Raw genomic sequence first — 18,386 nt, forward strand, 5'->3', positions numbered from 1 at the left:
TCTTGAAGTGTGTTACCCTGCTCCAATTAAGTCATCAACGTCTGCACACACAGACAGTAGGGGTCACCGAGTACCTGGATGGAGGATGCATAATGCATCTGTTAAAAAAGCTGAAGCATAACCAAATGTTTGGAGTGTGGTATGAAAATAGAGTACTTGGAGTAAACACCGTCAGGTATGGGGAGGACATGAAAACCCCCCACAAAAAGGCCCTTAGCCACAAGATATATTCTGAACCCCCTTGTTGTAATGCAAGAATGCCAGTCAATACACCGCCGTACTACCATACACTGCCGTCAAGGTAAAAACAAGAAAATATAATTTCCCAAGAGGCATGTTGGGTTTCCAGTTATCATGAATAAAATATTAATAAAATGACTGCTATAACAAACAGATTACATTGAGCTGAAATTATATGAATGATTGTGTTTCCACTCTGCATTTAACAGACATTTTACACTGGACACTCTTATTTCACTGAAAAGTAAGTTTATATATTTGTTTTTTTTTTTTTTTTACATGTATTTTCAAAATTGCTTTTAATTGGCCTGATAATAAAACATCAGTGCAGCCAAGCGTGGAGAAAAATGAATTATGGTCTTGGGTCAAGAGAAAATTCCAAACATGACATTTTAAAAATGTCACTGCCGCATATTTCCTCTATTCATCATTGTGGGCTGTTGTCTCGACAAATCCTCGACTGTATTTTTTTTTACCTTTTGTTCTTGAGTTTTAGTTTCTTACTGGACTAACCTCTCACAGCTTAGGCAGGCAGAGGCGAACATGAGAAGAGATGACAGGTTGAGATGATGACAGCACTAGTGCAGGCGAACAAAGTAAAGACAAAGTAAAAGGAGAGCATTGATTTCAATGGGTATAACAGTTAATGGACAAGCAGTTACACTGGATAAAAGGAAGCAAGAAAAAATGTACAAGAGAATGTGAACATTTGAGAAAATTGTCTAGAAATCTGTCATAACATGTTGTAATTCGTCTTGGGCATATTAGTTGCAAAATAAAAAGAGTATGGAAGATGAATTGTTACTGACAAGAGTTCAATCTGAAGATTATATCAAGTTCTAACTGTAAATTTTGCTGAAAACAACTAACCTGAAGCTTATATAATGCAGTTCAGCTTGCGCCACAAAACATATATGTCATGTAGCCAATGTGGAAAATCTATATATATATATATATATATATATATATACACACACACACACACACACACACACACACACACACACATATATACTAACATATGAATATATAATTGCTGTCTGCACATGCTGCAGTCTTTCTTAAGTCCGGAAAATGAAGGGCTATATTTAATGAAAAATAAGGAAAAAAAGCGTAGGTTATTTTTCTGTATTTAATACTTACCAATGTCCTTTTGTTATCTATCTATCTATCCTCTATCTAGCCTTAGCAACACTTCTGAAAACAACTGTTAGCACAAAGGAAAAGAAAAAAATCATTCAAAGAAAAAACAGATAAACAGTACACATGTCACAGGCGGTTCCATTTATGAAAGCCAGATACTGATCTTTAACTGTATAAGCAGTGCAGACCGTGCAGCAGTTTATGCTGATGTCTTTATCAGAAAGGACTTTGTTATCTAAGACAAGGCAGAACCACCTTGTGGACATTTCTACAACACCATGGCCCATATGAAGGATAGTCTGTGCGTTAAACTGACCTGTCTGCATTTCACACCTGCCATCTACTGAAACCATTTACTAAATGATAAAACAGGAAATACAACAAAAAGGGAACCAACTGTCAGCAGCTGAAAATCTGAACAAGAATGGTAAAACCAAATCAAAGACATAAATTTGACATAAAGTTATACAAGTCTTCAACGCACCATGGCTGAACTTTTTAACATGAAAGCAAATGGAAGCTAGTTCATTAATAGATGTTAGAACAGAAAACATTTGATACTTAATGTAATATGAAATCGCTGAAGAGAAGAAAAAAAACATCCGGTGGCTATAAATAACGACACTCTGGACAGATGTTGATGGCCTCTCCTAGCAACAGCTTTCATTTTTCTGTTAGTGAACAATGCCACGTGCCCACTCACTATTTTTTTTTTTATAAATAAATGCAGCTAAATTCCTACAAAAAAAAGTGGTAAGTCCTTGAATGCAGACTCATCAACACCCGAGTCCCCAACCTTTTACCTTTTACCAGCAGTGTGTTCATGCAAAGCTCCAGCAATGTGGAGCGGTTGTGTTAAATGAGAATAGTTTGCTTCAGGTCCTTGTGATATTGTAGAGGGTGACTCACCACGGGTGTTGCTGGAGAGACGTTTGCGTTGGCTGGTGGAGGTGTTGTGAGGGAGCAGGGTGTTCTGCTGGTGGTTGCTGTCGATGGGGCTGGTGGCGATGATGTTGTCCTTGTATTTGTTCATCAGAGCCAGTTTCGTGTTGTCGTTCACTGCGAACCAGTGGGATACAATTACAAACGTGGGAAAATAGGGGCTTGGAAGCAAATTGAAAGCCTTTTCCTATAAAATGGGAAAGTAGCCACTTGGAAAAATTGGTTGTCTTTTCTGAATTTGGGTGTTTTTAAAACTAAAATGTAGCAAGCATAGAGTTTAGTAATGCTAAGAAAACACATCCAGCATGTTGTTTACTGGGGGTGAAGTGAAACCACCAAAATTACAGACTGAGAAAAGCTGGCATGAAATTAAAACTAATTAAGGAAATGGGCAGAGCACATGTAATACTCAGAGGGTGAAATAATCCATTTCTAGAAATATTCAGAAATGGTCTTCCTGGCAAACAATATAACTAACGTCATTACAGTACATCACTGGAATAACCGTCCTTAAATTTTTTTTTTATTTATTCATTTATTTTATATAACAGGGAAAAAAAGAACATTTTCAGTTATGGCATCAGCCCTGTTGTAGTAACAGCAATGTCATTCTGTCCTCCATGTGTAACTGAAACGTTGTACAATGCAAACAGATAATGAATTCTGATTCAATTTGATTCGTGGTCTCCAGAGGGATGGATGCTGCTGTCTTTGGTGAGAGGAAATACGACCAAAAGTTTGTGTGTTTACAGAAAAACTAAGACGTGTGAACGTAATGTGTTTTCTACTTTCATCGTACGCCGCGTCACAATAACCACAGAACATTCACATTAAAGTTAAAGGCAACTTCGTATTAACTAATATATATATATATATATATATATATATATATATATATATATATATATATATATTAGGGCTGTGCGATTAATCGATTTTAAATCTAAATCGGATTTATTAATCAAAATCGTTGTTAAAAAAGGAAAATCGGAAAATCGATTTTCCTTTTTTGCAGCTGGCTGCATTACGGACAGAACTCGTCTAGTCATCTCTACAAGAAAATTGTAAATGTTGTCACTTTACTAAACTCAAGGAGGATTAACAGTATCTTTCAATTGCACTTCATTCCCAATAGGGAAATTTGTTTGCTATTTTTCTTTAAAAATAAAGAAAGAATATTTTAAACAATTTATTCCATTGTCTTTTGTAGTTTTACCAAAAAAATCAAAATCGAAAATCGGGTTTTCAGAGAATAAAATCAGGATTTTATTTTGGTCCAAAATCGCCCAGCCCTAATATATATATATCTCAGCGCTGTCAAGCGATTAAAGGTCTGTAATTAATTCATCTAATTCATCTTTTTAATTTCACCTCAAAATTGCAGAGAAAAGCCCTAAACTGGAACTGTTTTCCCTTAAATTCATTACATTATTGTGGCAGATCAAAAGTTTGATATATAACAAAAAAAGGTGGCTTTATAAAGTATTTTTTTTTTTTTTAACAAACTTGAACAGATGCAGTCCTAAACATTTCCATCCACTTGGCAAGAACATTCGCCGAGAAGGTCGCAGACGTGCGCATGCGCATGGTGCTCTCCTCGCCTCTAGTTTGGGGAAGAGCGTTGCTGTGGCAACATCGTTGCTGCTAACGTTAGCTGCGGCTGCGCTCTCGACCGGGTGCTTTGCGTTTATGTGGCTAAACTTCAGCTGCTTCGGTGGTAACCAAAGTCCTTAACATAAAGAACATATATCACTCTACCTTTATCAATGCTGCCGTCGGGGCGTTTTAGAAATGTAAATTCACTGGACCGACAACTTTCACACGCTCCTCCATTTTCTCTCACCGTCCCCCCGCCTGAGCCTAACGTAGTTAACCACGCCCACACACCGGGACAGCCAATCAGTGTCCACCTAAAGGTGTAACTCACCATTGTTTTTCACCCCTTTCATAATAAAGGCAACTCGCAAACAGAAAAAGTAAAGTTAGAGATTAAAAAATAGATTAAGCGATTAGAAAAACATAATGCGTCAGAAAAATTTAACCGGAAAACAGGATCAAAGCCAACAATGTAAGCTATCAGTCATGCCACTATACAAAAAAAGATTTAAAAAAAAAGAAAAAGAAACACAATGAAAATACACAAATGTAGAAAATATACAAATAAAACCAACCAATCACAATTAAAAAAATGTGATAAATTTGAATAAAAGGTTTTTTCTAAAGTTCTTGGTTGTGTTAACGCTGTTTATGTAATCGTAATAGGAAGAAAACCTAAACAACTGTATGTTTCTTTTCATTCGGACAAGGAACACTTACAAAAAACATTTCCTAAAGTCTGCATTAATTTAGCAGAAATGAAAATTTCATTTTTGAATTATCTCTCTGTCTGTCAATATTCAATATGTGGCAAGCTGCCTGTACTTTCTTTTCTTTCACATTACCAATCTTAAAAGCGTTGCTCAGCCTCCATTAGCTCTGGAGTCGGGTTGTTTGGATTTCATAGGAAAACCATATAGGAGTGTCGTCACCGTTACTGATCGCTTGGTGAATTTCCAGGGTAAACCTGCTGTTTATTGAAATTCAGAGAGTATACCTGCATCACAAGTGCACCGCTTCACATAGCAAATCTCAGGGGAGTGTTATTCAAACTCAAGCATCACTGATTTCGAAAAACAAATGCTTAGGGGAAAAAAAAAAAAAAAAAAACAACAATTGAAAAAGAAGGAAAAACTACTTTCTTTGCTTACACTGAAGCCTTTTTGATGATTTCAAGCATGAAAAATAAACTGAAAAAAAAGTAATAAGCCATCTGGATGTTTAAAGCCCATGAACTGACTAGATCAGGAACAGAGGTGATGTTCTAATACCGATGCAAATACCTGAACAGGTGGCACACAGCGGTTTTTCTGTACTTTCTGAGGATAGTGTAAAGCGCTTCGTACTATTAAAGTGTTTCCAGCCTGCTTGTTAGTGTGAGCTAATTTTTGTCCTTGTTTATTTGCTCGGTTAAAAAATAATACATCAACTGTAAGAAAACTGTAAGAAAAAAAAAAAAAAATCCAATTAGCCATATTTGCTGCACTCACTACACCTGTGTTAATATATTTTTATATATCTGAGTCAGGAGCAAAAGTGACCTTTTTTTACTTTCTCTCTTATTATTTTGTTTATATTTAAAATGTATTGCAAAATGGAAAGAAAAATCTTCTTTCTTAATGAGGTAAGTCGTAGTTACTTTTTAATTTCTAAATGTTTTTATGGAGCAATAAGCGTCTTGTATGTAAAAAGTAACACATTTTCTATAAACTTAATAGAACAGTCGTAATTGTTTTAAAAGAAAAGTCTTTGAAACTTTTAATGAAAATGGGATTCAAAACTTTCTTTTAAAACAGTTTTTTCCCTCCTCTGGGAAGAATATCTTCATCAAAGTTCTTTCATTTCCAGTCATTTCCAGATAAAACACATACCATCACAAAGTCACAGGAACAGATTTTATGTTAATGGTGTCAGAGTGAGACAAAACCTATTTTTTTATGTTTCACAGGTAAAACAAGTGGCCACGCTGAACTGTTGGCTGAGCTCTCCTTGTGTCGCTTCCTGAAGTACACGGGTGCTGATGTGCAGATCTTTTGGCCTGGGCAGAAACACACTGCATGAGCTGCTGCTTCAAACTGGGCGTGTAAATTATTTTATCGTTGCTGGTTTTGCTGCTGTTTTTTGTAGCTCAGCATAGTGGAAAATGCATGAAGACTCCCTTGAAGGACACAAACAACAGTAACCAGGACATCTAAAGGAGAGGAACAGAGCAGCAGGACCAGAATATGCAACTGTTGGGGGGTGACTGTGTGCCCTTGGACAGCTGGACCTCTCCCTGAGCCACAAAGAAAGCAGCATTACCCAACCAACAAGCAAAAGACTTCAGCTCCATTGTTTTTCTTACTCCTCCTGTGTATTTTCCACATATGTGACTTGCATATTTGTATTTGGAACATTTAATTCTTATTTTTTAAATCAACTAGTGTAAAACTAATAAGTGTCAAGTTCCAAGTCAAAAAAAGTTAGAAAGTTTCAAAAAAAAATAAAAGACAAACTTGATTCTGTTATTAGCTTTTTTCTTCCTTTTAACTTATATCAAATAAACATGAGTGGAAAAAATAGTTTATTTTCAGTGTCTTTGAACAACTTAACTGTGAAAATACAAATAGACATTCATTTATTATAAAATATCCTTAAAACAATGTACCCCTTCACTTGGAAATAGAGAAGTAACAACAGTGAGGGTGTCAGGCCTGCTTACACTGTAAAATGGGAATCTGCCGGGTTCTCAGGCTCTTACACTGACGAGCAGTAGGTGTTTCTCGTCATTGTGATGTTTTGTCGTTATCACTTATATAATTTCCTTTCAGTGATTAATGAAGTATAAATACTGTGGCAGGGTGGAGGAGCAGCAGCCACTCAGGTGATGGGTGGAGAGGATGATGGGACACACCTGTGACCCATCACCTGAGTGGCTGCTGCTCCTCCACCCTGCCACAAATACAATTAAACAAATCAATCTGTTGAGAAAATGCACATGTTAAAAACACAAACCATCTGAAAAACCTACAAATATATCAAATGAGAGAGTAGGGGTTAAAACAACAGTAAGCATCCTTAATGACTAAAGGTTAAAAGTCCAAAAATTGCAGAAGCCAAAATTCAAAGGATAAAAACTAAATATGCCTTCAAAAGTGTGCAGAACTCTTTCAAAAGTACTGTGAGCAACCACTTTCTCATCTTGTTGAGTGCCTCTGATTCAGTGATGCAGTTGTAAGTGTATTTTTTTTTTCATTTTTCATTATCTTTCTTTTCTACTGTCTTTTTTGTTTCATTCTGTAAACTTACCCGGTGTGAGATCCATATTATTCTTGTCGTTGCAGCCCTGCAGGGAGTCCAGGGTGCGGGTGACTTGGCTGGCGAATTCCTCCCCACCATTCATACACTCTCGCTGCAGATGGTGACGCAGGTCGGTGATGTCATACTCATACCTGAAGATGAGGTTGAAATCAATTAGGATTGCATTATCTTGACTCATCTAAATTAGATTGAATGTCACAAATGGTTAGCGCATTTGATGGAGTCATACCGTTTTCCAAGTGTGACAAACTGTACTGATACGGGGAGTTTTATATGCTTGAGCTCTAAAACTCATTACACACTAGAACAATGACACGAGATGATCAGCATGGAGGCTGCATCAGCAGCTGCCTAATACTCAAACAATTCTCCACCACAGCTGCATAAAGTATGGACTGACAAACTAAATATCGTAAGTCATGATCTCAATAGTGGTTTGATTATTGCATGTGACTTTTGTCAGTTTTTATTTATTGGGGATTAAAATGAATTCCCTCTCCCAATACACCCAGGCCTGTTCATACCCATCCAAAATCGGTGTCTCCCGGATGCTGAGTGTCCCGCTGGAGTTCGGCCCCTGACCCCGGGAGTTCCTTAAGCTTTCCCGAGCCTGGCCTCCCATCAGCACTGATGGGATGTAGTGGATCTCATTAGCCGCCTCAGCGCTGGCGCTCTTCTGAGGCTGAGGGATGCGGCGGCGTTTACACCAGCGCCTGCGAGTGTACAGGATAAGGACGAGGCACAGGACGGAGAGCAGAAGGGCGATCATTCCACCCTGAGGGGGAGGAGGGTGGCATTTGGAGCGCAGACAGAAAAACGGGACAGAGGAGAAAGAGGCAGGGAGACAGAGCAGAAAGAGTCACAGTCAGGAGCAGAGTTGGATGATTTTGAGTGTAAGAATATAGATCAAAGTCAAAGTGGTGATGCTTAAAGCACAATTTTTAAAACAGTCGTTTTCAAATTTGGCAAATAATACTGACAGTGTTGTAATGAATAGTCACTCTGGTGTTAGCCGTTTCACCGGGAAAAGAAATAACTAAAGGAAAGGTCGAAAAATGTTTTTAATGTCCATTGCAATGTGACAGCTATCGTGAAAGTCTACTTGTGGTTTTGAGATCGGTTACCCCATAAGCAGCAACTGCCTTCACTTTTGTTTAAAGCATAGTTTAATAGTTTGTAAATACTCTCATTCTTTCACTGCTGACAGAAAGATGAGATGATTAATAATATGCTTGCGTTTCAGTGACAGGTTTGTTTCAGGAGATGGCAATCAGTCAGTTTAGCCTGGCAAATCAAAAAGAAATAAAGGAAAACAGCTGTGAAAGACTGTAGCGCACTAAAATCTACTTATTTATCTCCTCTTGAAGGCTACTGAACCTTATGTAACTGCCTTTGGTGTGAAAACGCAACTGATATCAATTTCTGAAAGGTGTACAGCAGGGCACATTGATAGAAAAAGCTTTCCTCGTGCCTAACATGAAGGTAGATGTGTTTCTTTACTTTTACAACACATTTTGATAAACCTGCAGTGAGGAATTTTTAGATCAGTTTCGGTGACCTATGACTCACAGACCTGAGGCCATAGCTTATTTTTCTGATTTACATTTTTACACAAGACCTGTTGTGTAGCAGTTACTGATGTTTTGCTGGTAAATGCTACTGAACATGGTCCAGGGCTGAAAGAATACTTATTGTGCTCCTTTTTTAAAAGCCAAAACAATATCCCGAAGGCATAATCGCACGTCTATGACATCCTTAGGTCAAAGCCAAAAAGATGCATTGAAATAGCTCTTTTTAACATGTTTTCACAGTTCTGGTCCTAACAGCCAGTTTAAGAGGGTGGAATCAGCCACTCAACTTGACTCCACCCACCATTGTGGCATGTGCATCTTTTGTCAAAGCTTTGTGCTACCTTCTTCAGAGGTATAATAATATGACATGAGGTTAGATGGAGATAGAGATGGTGAGGCTGGATCCTGCTCCTCTCATCTGGGTCTCAGAACCCTGTAAATCTCACTCAAGCAAGGAGAAAGTTGTTTTTGTGTAAATATGTCCCCTTTACAGCAGCAAAATGTAACTTTCAGCTTTGGTTGAGTTTGGCGGCTCCTTTGGACAAAAGCGGTAGTGCTTTACCAGTAGTGTGGAAGGGTTCCTACCATGCACCTCGAAGTTACATAGTTCCAGTGAAGGTGATACAGACCCCCTCAGACCATGACAAAGGTGTCATTAAACCTGTTGTACCTGTTGTACCTGTGTGGTAAGTTGATGTACCATCACAATGACTCTGGAAATATTATATTAAGGTGGAAAAGTTACATTGTGCTGCTTTAAAAGGTAAGAAATGTACATAACATCCGCACAATAACATCGGCAGCCTCCCTCCTTCGCTTAACATCATCCCAGAGTTAAAAACACCGAAGGAAATGCACTCTGACTCGAGATCCAGTCAAAACCTGGTGCACCAACACATTCTCTTTTCTTTTATCTGCAATGTCTGGTGTGGACACCACCAGAGGTCGCAGGACTTTGATAATGGGTGCTGTGTTGTGCTTTACTTGGTAACGTAGGCCGTTGACCATGCTTGTGGGTGCAAGTGGACAATGAAGTAAGCTTCCTGTGTCCTTGTGTCTTCGTCAGTGACTAGTGAGTGCAAGGTGAGTGACTGGATGGCTGGGGAGGGGGATGGGGTTAGGGTTAGGAAATGAGGTTAGGACAGGGAAGGGTATTGGCCTCCCTAACGCTTACCATCATCTGTTCAATAGGCACTAATCAATTTTTCATCACGATACTGAAATACTTTCGTCCCATCTGACAAAAAACCCGATGTTAAAGAACTTGCACAAATTCTATGGAAATAAAGGAGATGACATGAAATATCAGCTCATCCTGTATGTGCCCTCTATGGGCCACTGATACCAGATGACTGGGTCAGGTCACATGAGCTATTCCATTCTGTTTTTCTTTTTTTTTTTTTTTCCACAGACTTTAATGACTTATGAGAAGCTCCATGGGGTAAAGGGATACAGCAACATCTACACCCACAGAGAGCTGGGTTATGGTAAAAGATGGACAGATGAAGGAGGATGAGCCTGCCCTGAGGACGGGTTAGCAGGGAGGACGGAGACAGAATCAGACAGAAACTACAGAGAGCGTAAGCCTGTGAGAGGGGAAGAGTCAAACAGAGAGCAGAAAAGGCGAGAGCCGAGTCAGAGAATCCTGCCAAGAAGCAGGATGTGGATCAAAGTCAAGGCTAGTCAAAAAGCACACAGCCTGTGGAAACTCAGAAGACTGCAAAAACCCTGAATACTGGTAATGATAATTCCTGGGGTGCCTTATTTGACTCATTATTTATTTAATGTTAATCTTTGCATTTTAAGGCTATTATAAATATCTAGACTAGAGCACTTTAAATATAAGAAGGGGACTGAACAAATTAAATAGATAACATCACGTATTCAGTAAGTGTGAACAAGTTAACATTTCTGCATGCCTTACACGACCCTGAGTCACTGAAAGGGTCATATGAATGAGAAGCAGACACAGTGCAATTTGGAAAATTTCAAGGCATTACGAGCAATCTCAAGGTGACACCATGGAAAAACAGATCAGGAATTTGACACAACAGAAGGATTTATTCAAATAAAGTAAAATAATACTGCAACAAACTTGACCAGTGGTCTCTCTCTAGCCAGAGGTGAACACATGTTTATGAAAGAGCTTTCCTTTGACACTAAATGTCAAAGGAAAGCTCTTAAAGTACATAAAAAAAAACAGTGGCAGTAGGTTAGTAGGCTATTGCCTCATCAGGACACAAAGGCAAAGGTCAAATAAAACATATACAAATAAAAAAACTGAAAAAAAATTTCAGTTTGTATGCAAAATGAACAAGCAAAGTTATGGAAACCTAAGCAAATATATTGAAATGAAAAATGTGATTTAATTAGTAATTTACATGAAACATCGCTGAGACTCTGAGGCTAAATAAAAACGGGTCTCAGTTGCTCATATTAATTCAGATTGGAAAAGTGGCAGCTTATTTGCATTTGTTGTTTGCTTAATCTGTTCAGTCAAGGACATTAATAAATGACGCCATAACATGAGCCACTTATACACTAAATCTGTATGCACAGTGGTCAGAAAGGAGGCCCTAGTCATCTGGTTTGCAATGATTACATTTTTAGCATTCTGAAAGTCAGTATTGATGACGCCCTATACTCACTCACAGAAAACAATGACTACACTCCAAATATAATTATCCAAATAAAGCACGCTCGGAAACTGCTTTATTTTGGGGGGGTTGTTTTACTCCACTCCAAGATTTTATTTTGGGAGTACGTTATGAGCTAAACAAAAAGCAAACATGAAGCAATCTGCCATTGATAAGCTCAATGAAGTGCAAATCTAGTGCACTTAAAGCAGCACAAAATCAATATGTTAACAATAATGGATAGCCACATTAGCCTAGTGTATTGAAATGAACATTTCACTTCAGCCCCGATTACTCCATTTGCAGCAACTGCTTAGCAACAAATAGTAAACAGGAATTGCCTATACTAAACAATATTTCAAATACTGACCTTATTCTAAATAAATAAAAACAATGTTTTTACTCATATTTAATGTACATTACAAAGTATGGCTTGATTAATGATTCATACCTGTATTATAGTACATCTTCCAGCCATTATAATGTCTGAGCCCATCTAAAGTCTAAATGGCTTACATATCCCTAAAACTACAGTACATTACTTGGGTTTTTCTCCTACCATTGAAAAGTCGTTTTTTTCCTGCAGCCATGTTGCTCCACTCTGACAGGGGTCACTTAGACCATGCATTTTAGAGCAGTTAGGGCATAATAGTGCAATTAAGGTTTCATACATGTTTACATAATGCAACAGAAATCAGAATGCTAGGCTACATAGCTTAATTTGATTATTCCTCCAAACAAAATCTCATTTGTATCAAGGTGATTAGAAAATGCAGTTTACCAGCAGGGTCTTATGTAGAATAAGTCATGAACTAGATTGATATGACAGCTTTGCTGTGCATTTAAATACATCCAGAGTAAACAAAACTGGATATAAAGGAACACAAAGGATAAACAGCAGGTGTCAGTTAAAAGCATATAATATATGTCACTTCTGTACTCTATCCAATGACTAAACTTAGACGTTGGGCATCTCATCTTTTTTGGCATTGCCTCCTACTTTTCCACTCAATACCCCCAACGATGCAGCATGATGCAAAAGTTCAAAGAACTCAAAATCACATCACTCACGCTCTGCAATCAAGGGGGCATCAGATCTTCTTTTTATCGTTGTGCAGAATGATAAAGAGACTAAACTTGCAGCTAGAGACCCAAAGAGCCGTCCACAGTGACGAGAACAAGAAGTTTTGCAACAGATGGTACAGCCCCCACAGAATATCATCTCAAAGTCCTGGAGTCAGACTGGGATTATTTGTAAAGATCACAGTATGAATGAAGTTAGCCACTAATATAACTACAAATAATTATATTATAACTCCTGGCTGCATTCCTTTTAATGTCTCATGACATTGTGGCTTGTTTTGCATGGTTCAAAATATGTTTATTGAGGAAGAGACCTGTCCTGTGTCCTATGACCTGATTGTGTAAAAGAAAGTGTCTGAGAAAATGTGAATAATGACAATCAAGAGCAATGAGGGTAAGAGGGTCTGTGGTCTTGGTGGTGCAGTAATCATGTAGATTTGAAAGTAGATTCAGATTCAGATTCAGAAAAGTAGTAAGTAGGACTGAAAAGCTAATAGATTTTTGATTGAAATTACAATTTGAACCAATGCACGTAACAAATCATAAAGGTTACATATATTTATGGGACTCAATACTGATAATTTGGAAGTATTTCGTTACCCTGCAAGGCGACACAGTGTTCAACATGGAACCACAGGAAACAGTACAACCATTGTGCATTAAAAAAAAAGACGTGCTGGTTTTGCTGAAGAAGTGATTGTGAATAATGAACTGAAACGTAACTTTCAAACATTTTATCACAAATCAAATTAAAGTTGCAGTATCTGTGAGAAATAGTTAAATTAGATGTTCTTCACAAATCATTCAGCTATGTTTGAAAGCATTTTCCAGTTACATGAAAGTTAAAATCTCTCAATGAGTTTCTATTACTTATTTCCTCAAGACATGCAAGGTAACATCTGCTTTTGAAATGTCACACGTCCCTGAAACACTTTTTGTGACATAAGACAACTGTTTTGTGGGAAATTGAGTATTTCACCCAGGAGAAAGAACAAAAAGAAGATTGTAGAAAATCTTTGAATTTGATAAGTGAGCATATTACGATGTACTGTAAGTCCAAAGCAGAAATGGAACAGTAAGCACCCCGATTGCTTCTTTCATCCCTTGGTAAATTAGAATAACATGTCAAATGTCAAGTGCTTCAAAAGGTTCTCAATCAAATCAGCCTCAGTGACAAATGTAATTCAAAACCATCAACAAGCATTAGCACCCATGCGCACAGAAGACTAATACAGGCGATATGGAAAAAAGCAGTTTAATGCCAACATTACTTTGAATCAAAGTGGGGACTAAGTGGACTGTGTTCTCTTATATTGCCAATAAAACCAAACCACACATCATAGCATGCCAGCGCTGCAGCACCATAATCCACTTACTAACGGATGGGGATGATGTTATAATAGTACCAGTGCTACATATGACTTACACTTCTGCCATGTAAGTCCTGAATGGAGCAGAGAAGACATGGTCTGTGTCAGGCCAACAGAGCAGACATGATATCAGAGCTGAGCTACCAATCTGTCACTTAATCTTTGGATACAGGCATTAAGAATCAGGAAGGCGGAAAGATCTGGACTGTCTGACAGCCATGAGATAGGAAAAGGAAGTTTCTTGCTGAGAATATAATAAACTTTATCTTTGCAGAAGGGCCACTGATTGAATTTGATACCAGGTCATTGTGTTAACGCAGGAAACTGACAGTGTTCAAATACTGAATCCATTCTTTCATGCATTTGTTATCAAGCTAACTCATGAATCCAAAACTGAAGTACAAGATTTACTACTAATTTAGACTGTCGGGGATTTTAGCAGTCGGCTTTACACAGCGCTGATTTTTGACATTGAATAAATTTGAAAGTCGAAAGCCCATTTCACACATGTCACACAAATGTTCCACCACAGGAAATGAGAATTAATGACAGAACCTGCTTACATCATTTGATTCAATTTGGTGTATTCAATAAAAGCTCAAATAACTTTAAGCTATGATAGCCTAGATTCTATATGGTGATCAGATACTAATCTGAACTGCATTGTGGTTGACTGCTGTTGACTTTTATAAAATAAAGTGCATATACTGTATGTACAAGTTATGGCAGTGAGCAGGTCTGGACCAAAGTGCACCATCTGACAGGCATTTTCACTGTGATCACTGTAATTATCAATATTATTGTAAGAAGACAGACAAAGCAAGACCAGGAAACACTCAAATAGCGTGAAGAAAGCTGCAGGCTTAATACGGGTAAAGGTAATCGGAGATGTGGAAGCAGGTGTGCTAACTGTGATGCATGACAATTTGAAGACATGATAAATTAAGGCCTATTCCACACGTACACAGTTATTTTCAACAAAATGACTCTGTCTTTCTGTTGTTCTCTAAAAAATAAATCTGAAAAAATAAATTCTTCTATGCAGCCATCTTTAATTTATTAAAAAAAAAATCTTTCTCAACATTAAATTAGAAAAACACAATTCCACAGTGAAAGCTACATGAATACACAGTGCATGGTATTCTGCATGGGGGGCATACACTCATCTACATACATCATACCTCACTACACAAACACTAATGCATCATCATCAATGACACATACAAGATCCATCACGATCTTCTATTCATGTCTGTCTTTCTGTACTTCACTGTCTGTGACTTTTGTCCTTTTGTCCTCTTTGACAGGATCTGTCTCAGGTCCTAATAAAGTTAGCTAGACTGTCAAGAGGGCTGGTGTAGGGCGCTCTCACCTTCACTCTCACATATGCTCAAGAAAACTTACATCTGCTCCAAGATCAAACTATATACAAAATAAAAAAGGTTTCTTATGCCAGCAGTTGTTGAAAAGGACTGTTAGTACATACACACACACACACACACACACACACACACACACACACAGTATATATATATATATATATATATATATATATATATATATATATATATATATATATATATACACATACACACACACACACACACACAGTACAGACCGAAAGTTCTGACACACATGAACGAGGTGTGTCCAAACTTTTTGTCTGTACAGTGTGTGTGTGTATATATGGGGAGAGAATGGCCAGCTATGGCCCTACCGTAACTAAGGTTATAGTGGAGTTTGAGTATTGGGGGCTTAATGGCTAAATCAGTTACTCAACTAAACAATCTTACATAAAAAAAAAAAAATCTATTTCATCCCCTAAAAAAAAACAAAGAATGTACTCTTTTTTCAATTTACATCTGTAATATAAAGAAAATAGTATATGAAAAGTTTCCTTGATGACTTTACTTTGTTTTTACTGTAAATATTTAACATCACAATGTGCCAGCAATATGAGATGAGGTTGAAAGAACCCAGATAATGCACTTTTTGCATAAAACACACAATCATGTTGTGCAAACTATTCACAAAGCCATCAAATCACATACTCCTGATGGTATTCTGTTGATAGATGGTATATAAGAACATTTCTGAATAGTGTTTCTCAGTATGCTACGTTTCAGCAGGTTTCTGCATTCAGAATGTGCACGTAGATACTCATGTTCTGAATTTCTTTTTGGTACAAACGTTGAACTGTTTCAAATAACTATCAATTCCAAAGTTTCATCAACTCAAATCCAAAACTCATTTTTACACTTGCTCATGTGTGACTAATTCTTTTGGTAGCAGTGAATGAGAACTAGCAGTTCACAATGTTTCTACAAATACTCTGAAAATTAAAAGTTTATGGTAGAGTGCCAGAAAAATAATAGCGTAGATGTTGTGAATAAAAGTCAGCTTCCATTAGCATGGGGAGTCATGGTGGTTGCAGAGCTCAGATAAGACGCAATGTCTTGTTCCATAGAAAGAGGTGTTGTCCAAATGCAACAGATAACAAAACTTGTAGTGTGATTTGTACGAGTTAAAAAAGAACTTGTTTCATACATATTTAGAGACTTAACTAATTTTTTTGAAAACCGCATTTTTTTTTTCAGTATTAAGAAAAAAGAAATGTGGCATGTATCGCATGTCAAACATCAACCGTACTGAGCTGACTAAATTGCAACTCTAACTGCAATGTAACTGGGTTGATGCTTTAGTTGCAAAATCTGATCTGTATCAATTTGAACAACTCCACTACTAACTGACATGTGTCAAGACTCAGGAGTGTCGACAACCTAGAAACAAAAACAGAAAAGAACACCCTTCAAGTTCCTGCTTCATATGCACGAGGCGAGTGTTTCTTCGTCTTTTTCAAAGAAACAATAAACCAGCTTCATGACATGTAACATTGCAGTTCCTATCCAAGCTTAATTTACTACAGGCATATTGTCTGCTTTGTAAGACCATGGTTTTGGCTGAAATCCCAACTTCGAAACTTGGAAACTTGGAAATTAAACTTTATAATGAAATCATATCAGGTCCAACTAACTTTCTTTGAGGTCAGCAGCAACTTTAAGAATAAAGAGCAGAAAAGAGAAACCCACATTAAAAAAATGTGGATCATGAACTTGGTGGTTTGATAGTTCAGTGTAGTTCTGTTTGCGTTACTGCAAATAGAAAGGAAATTAAAGATGGCTGTGCAGAAACCAACAAAACAGATTTATATTAGAATCATTGAAAGAAATAAAAAGTGCAGAATGCTGATATTGAAAATTATTTTTGCTCGTTTGAAACTGCTCTGGGTAACCAATACAATACAATTGACACAAGTAGCTATATAGCAGTGGCTATTTTTACATGTGAAGCAGGCAAGGAAGCTGTAATCAAAATTAAATTACATTCATTTAACACGAGACATGTATGTAGTTGTTTTTTTTTTTAATTAAAGCACACAAATTGATGCTTTCCTTTGTCCCATTGTGAAGGTTTGTCGTTTGCATCAGAGACTGAAACCTTGCAGACAGGCCCACAGTGATGCTATGGATTGGTTTGTCTTATTCAGCAGGCTTTTCAAAACCACACCATGCTGTTAATACTTGGAGAGCAGCTCTAAAGGCTGGGATTCAGCTGATGCTCTCTTTACAGGCACCTGCAGTGCCTCCTGCTTTACAAGTGGCAAGGGCTGCATTGATTCAGGGTTTATATAATCAATGTTATCAGCACAGGTCTTTGGAGGGTCACCATGTCGATATTCAACAAACTGAGGAGTGTCACAATGACCCGCTTCCTTGGACAAACTTTTAGGTAATATCAGTGAGTGAATTTGTTTCCAAGAAAGAAAGTGAGGTTTGCGAGGGTATTATAAAAATGAATTTGGTTACAAAGGTTGAACTGAGTGGAGCTAATCACAAAAATAAAACACAGGCAGAATAGGCAGGGGAACAGACTGATAAAGGGAAAAGTAGAGCGACAACTCAGTTTATTTGACTAATCTAGCGAAACCAGAAAATCAACAAAACACCTGAAGCCAGAAACCATAACGAGAATGTCACAGATATTTCATGAAAATCTCAAGAGTCTTTCAACTTGTTAAAACAGGACTAATGTGTTGTCTTCTCTCTTTCCTTCTCAACGCGTGCTTAAATTTGCAAATATTGTGCTTACATTCCTAAACTCCCACAAGAGATGGACAATTAAGACAAAAAAAAAAAAAAAAACGAAAAAACAATCGCCCTTATCTTGGGATGCAAAAGAAGTGGCAATGAGATAATCCAGGAAACACAGTTAAACAACACAAAGATAACCAAAAGAACTAAGAGGTCCGGAGGAAGCATGCCAGTATATTCTAGTATAAAACCTGTTGTTTCATGTCATTTTTGCACTTTTTGATCTCCTTTTATACCCTATCTGACTTTGATTTCTTCCTCTATCTGTTATCACAGACGTTAACAGGATTTATGCTTAAAACTCAAAAAAACTACTCTAATTAAAATAAATTCTTCCCTACATATCCATTAGGT

The 18,386-nt window shown here is 37.4% G+C and overlaps 1 protein-coding gene across 6 annotated transcripts in view; it reads right to left on the reverse strand.

Annotated features, from left to right (window-relative positions):
- The window catches only part of astn1 (astrotactin 1), a 490,568-nt gene that overhangs the window by 380,034 nt on the left and 92,148 nt on the right, over positions 1 to 18,386 (reverse strand). For all 6 annotated transcript variants that reach the window (XR_009783285.1, XM_061732846.1, XM_061732845.1 and 3 more), the window contains exons 3-5: positions 7,746 to 7,996; positions 7,210 to 7,352; positions 2,293 to 2,442 (exon numbers count right to left, since the gene is read on the reverse strand). Coding sequence is in view for 5 of the 6 variants with exons in the window: in XM_061732846.1 (XP_061588830.1) it covers positions 2,293 to 2,442; positions 7,210 to 7,352; positions 7,746 to 7,996 (544 nt within the window). In the remaining variant the exon portion in view is untranslated. The remainder of the gene's footprint in view (positions 1 to 2,292; positions 2,443 to 7,209; positions 7,353 to 7,745; positions 7,997 to 18,386) is intronic.

This window comes from Cololabis saira, chromosome 10 (genome assembly GCF_033807715.1).
Source record: "Cololabis saira isolate AMF1-May2022 chromosome 10, fColSai1.1, whole genome shotgun sequence".
Lineage (NCBI taxonomy): Eukaryota > Metazoa > Chordata > Actinopteri > Beloniformes > Belonidae > Cololabis > Cololabis saira.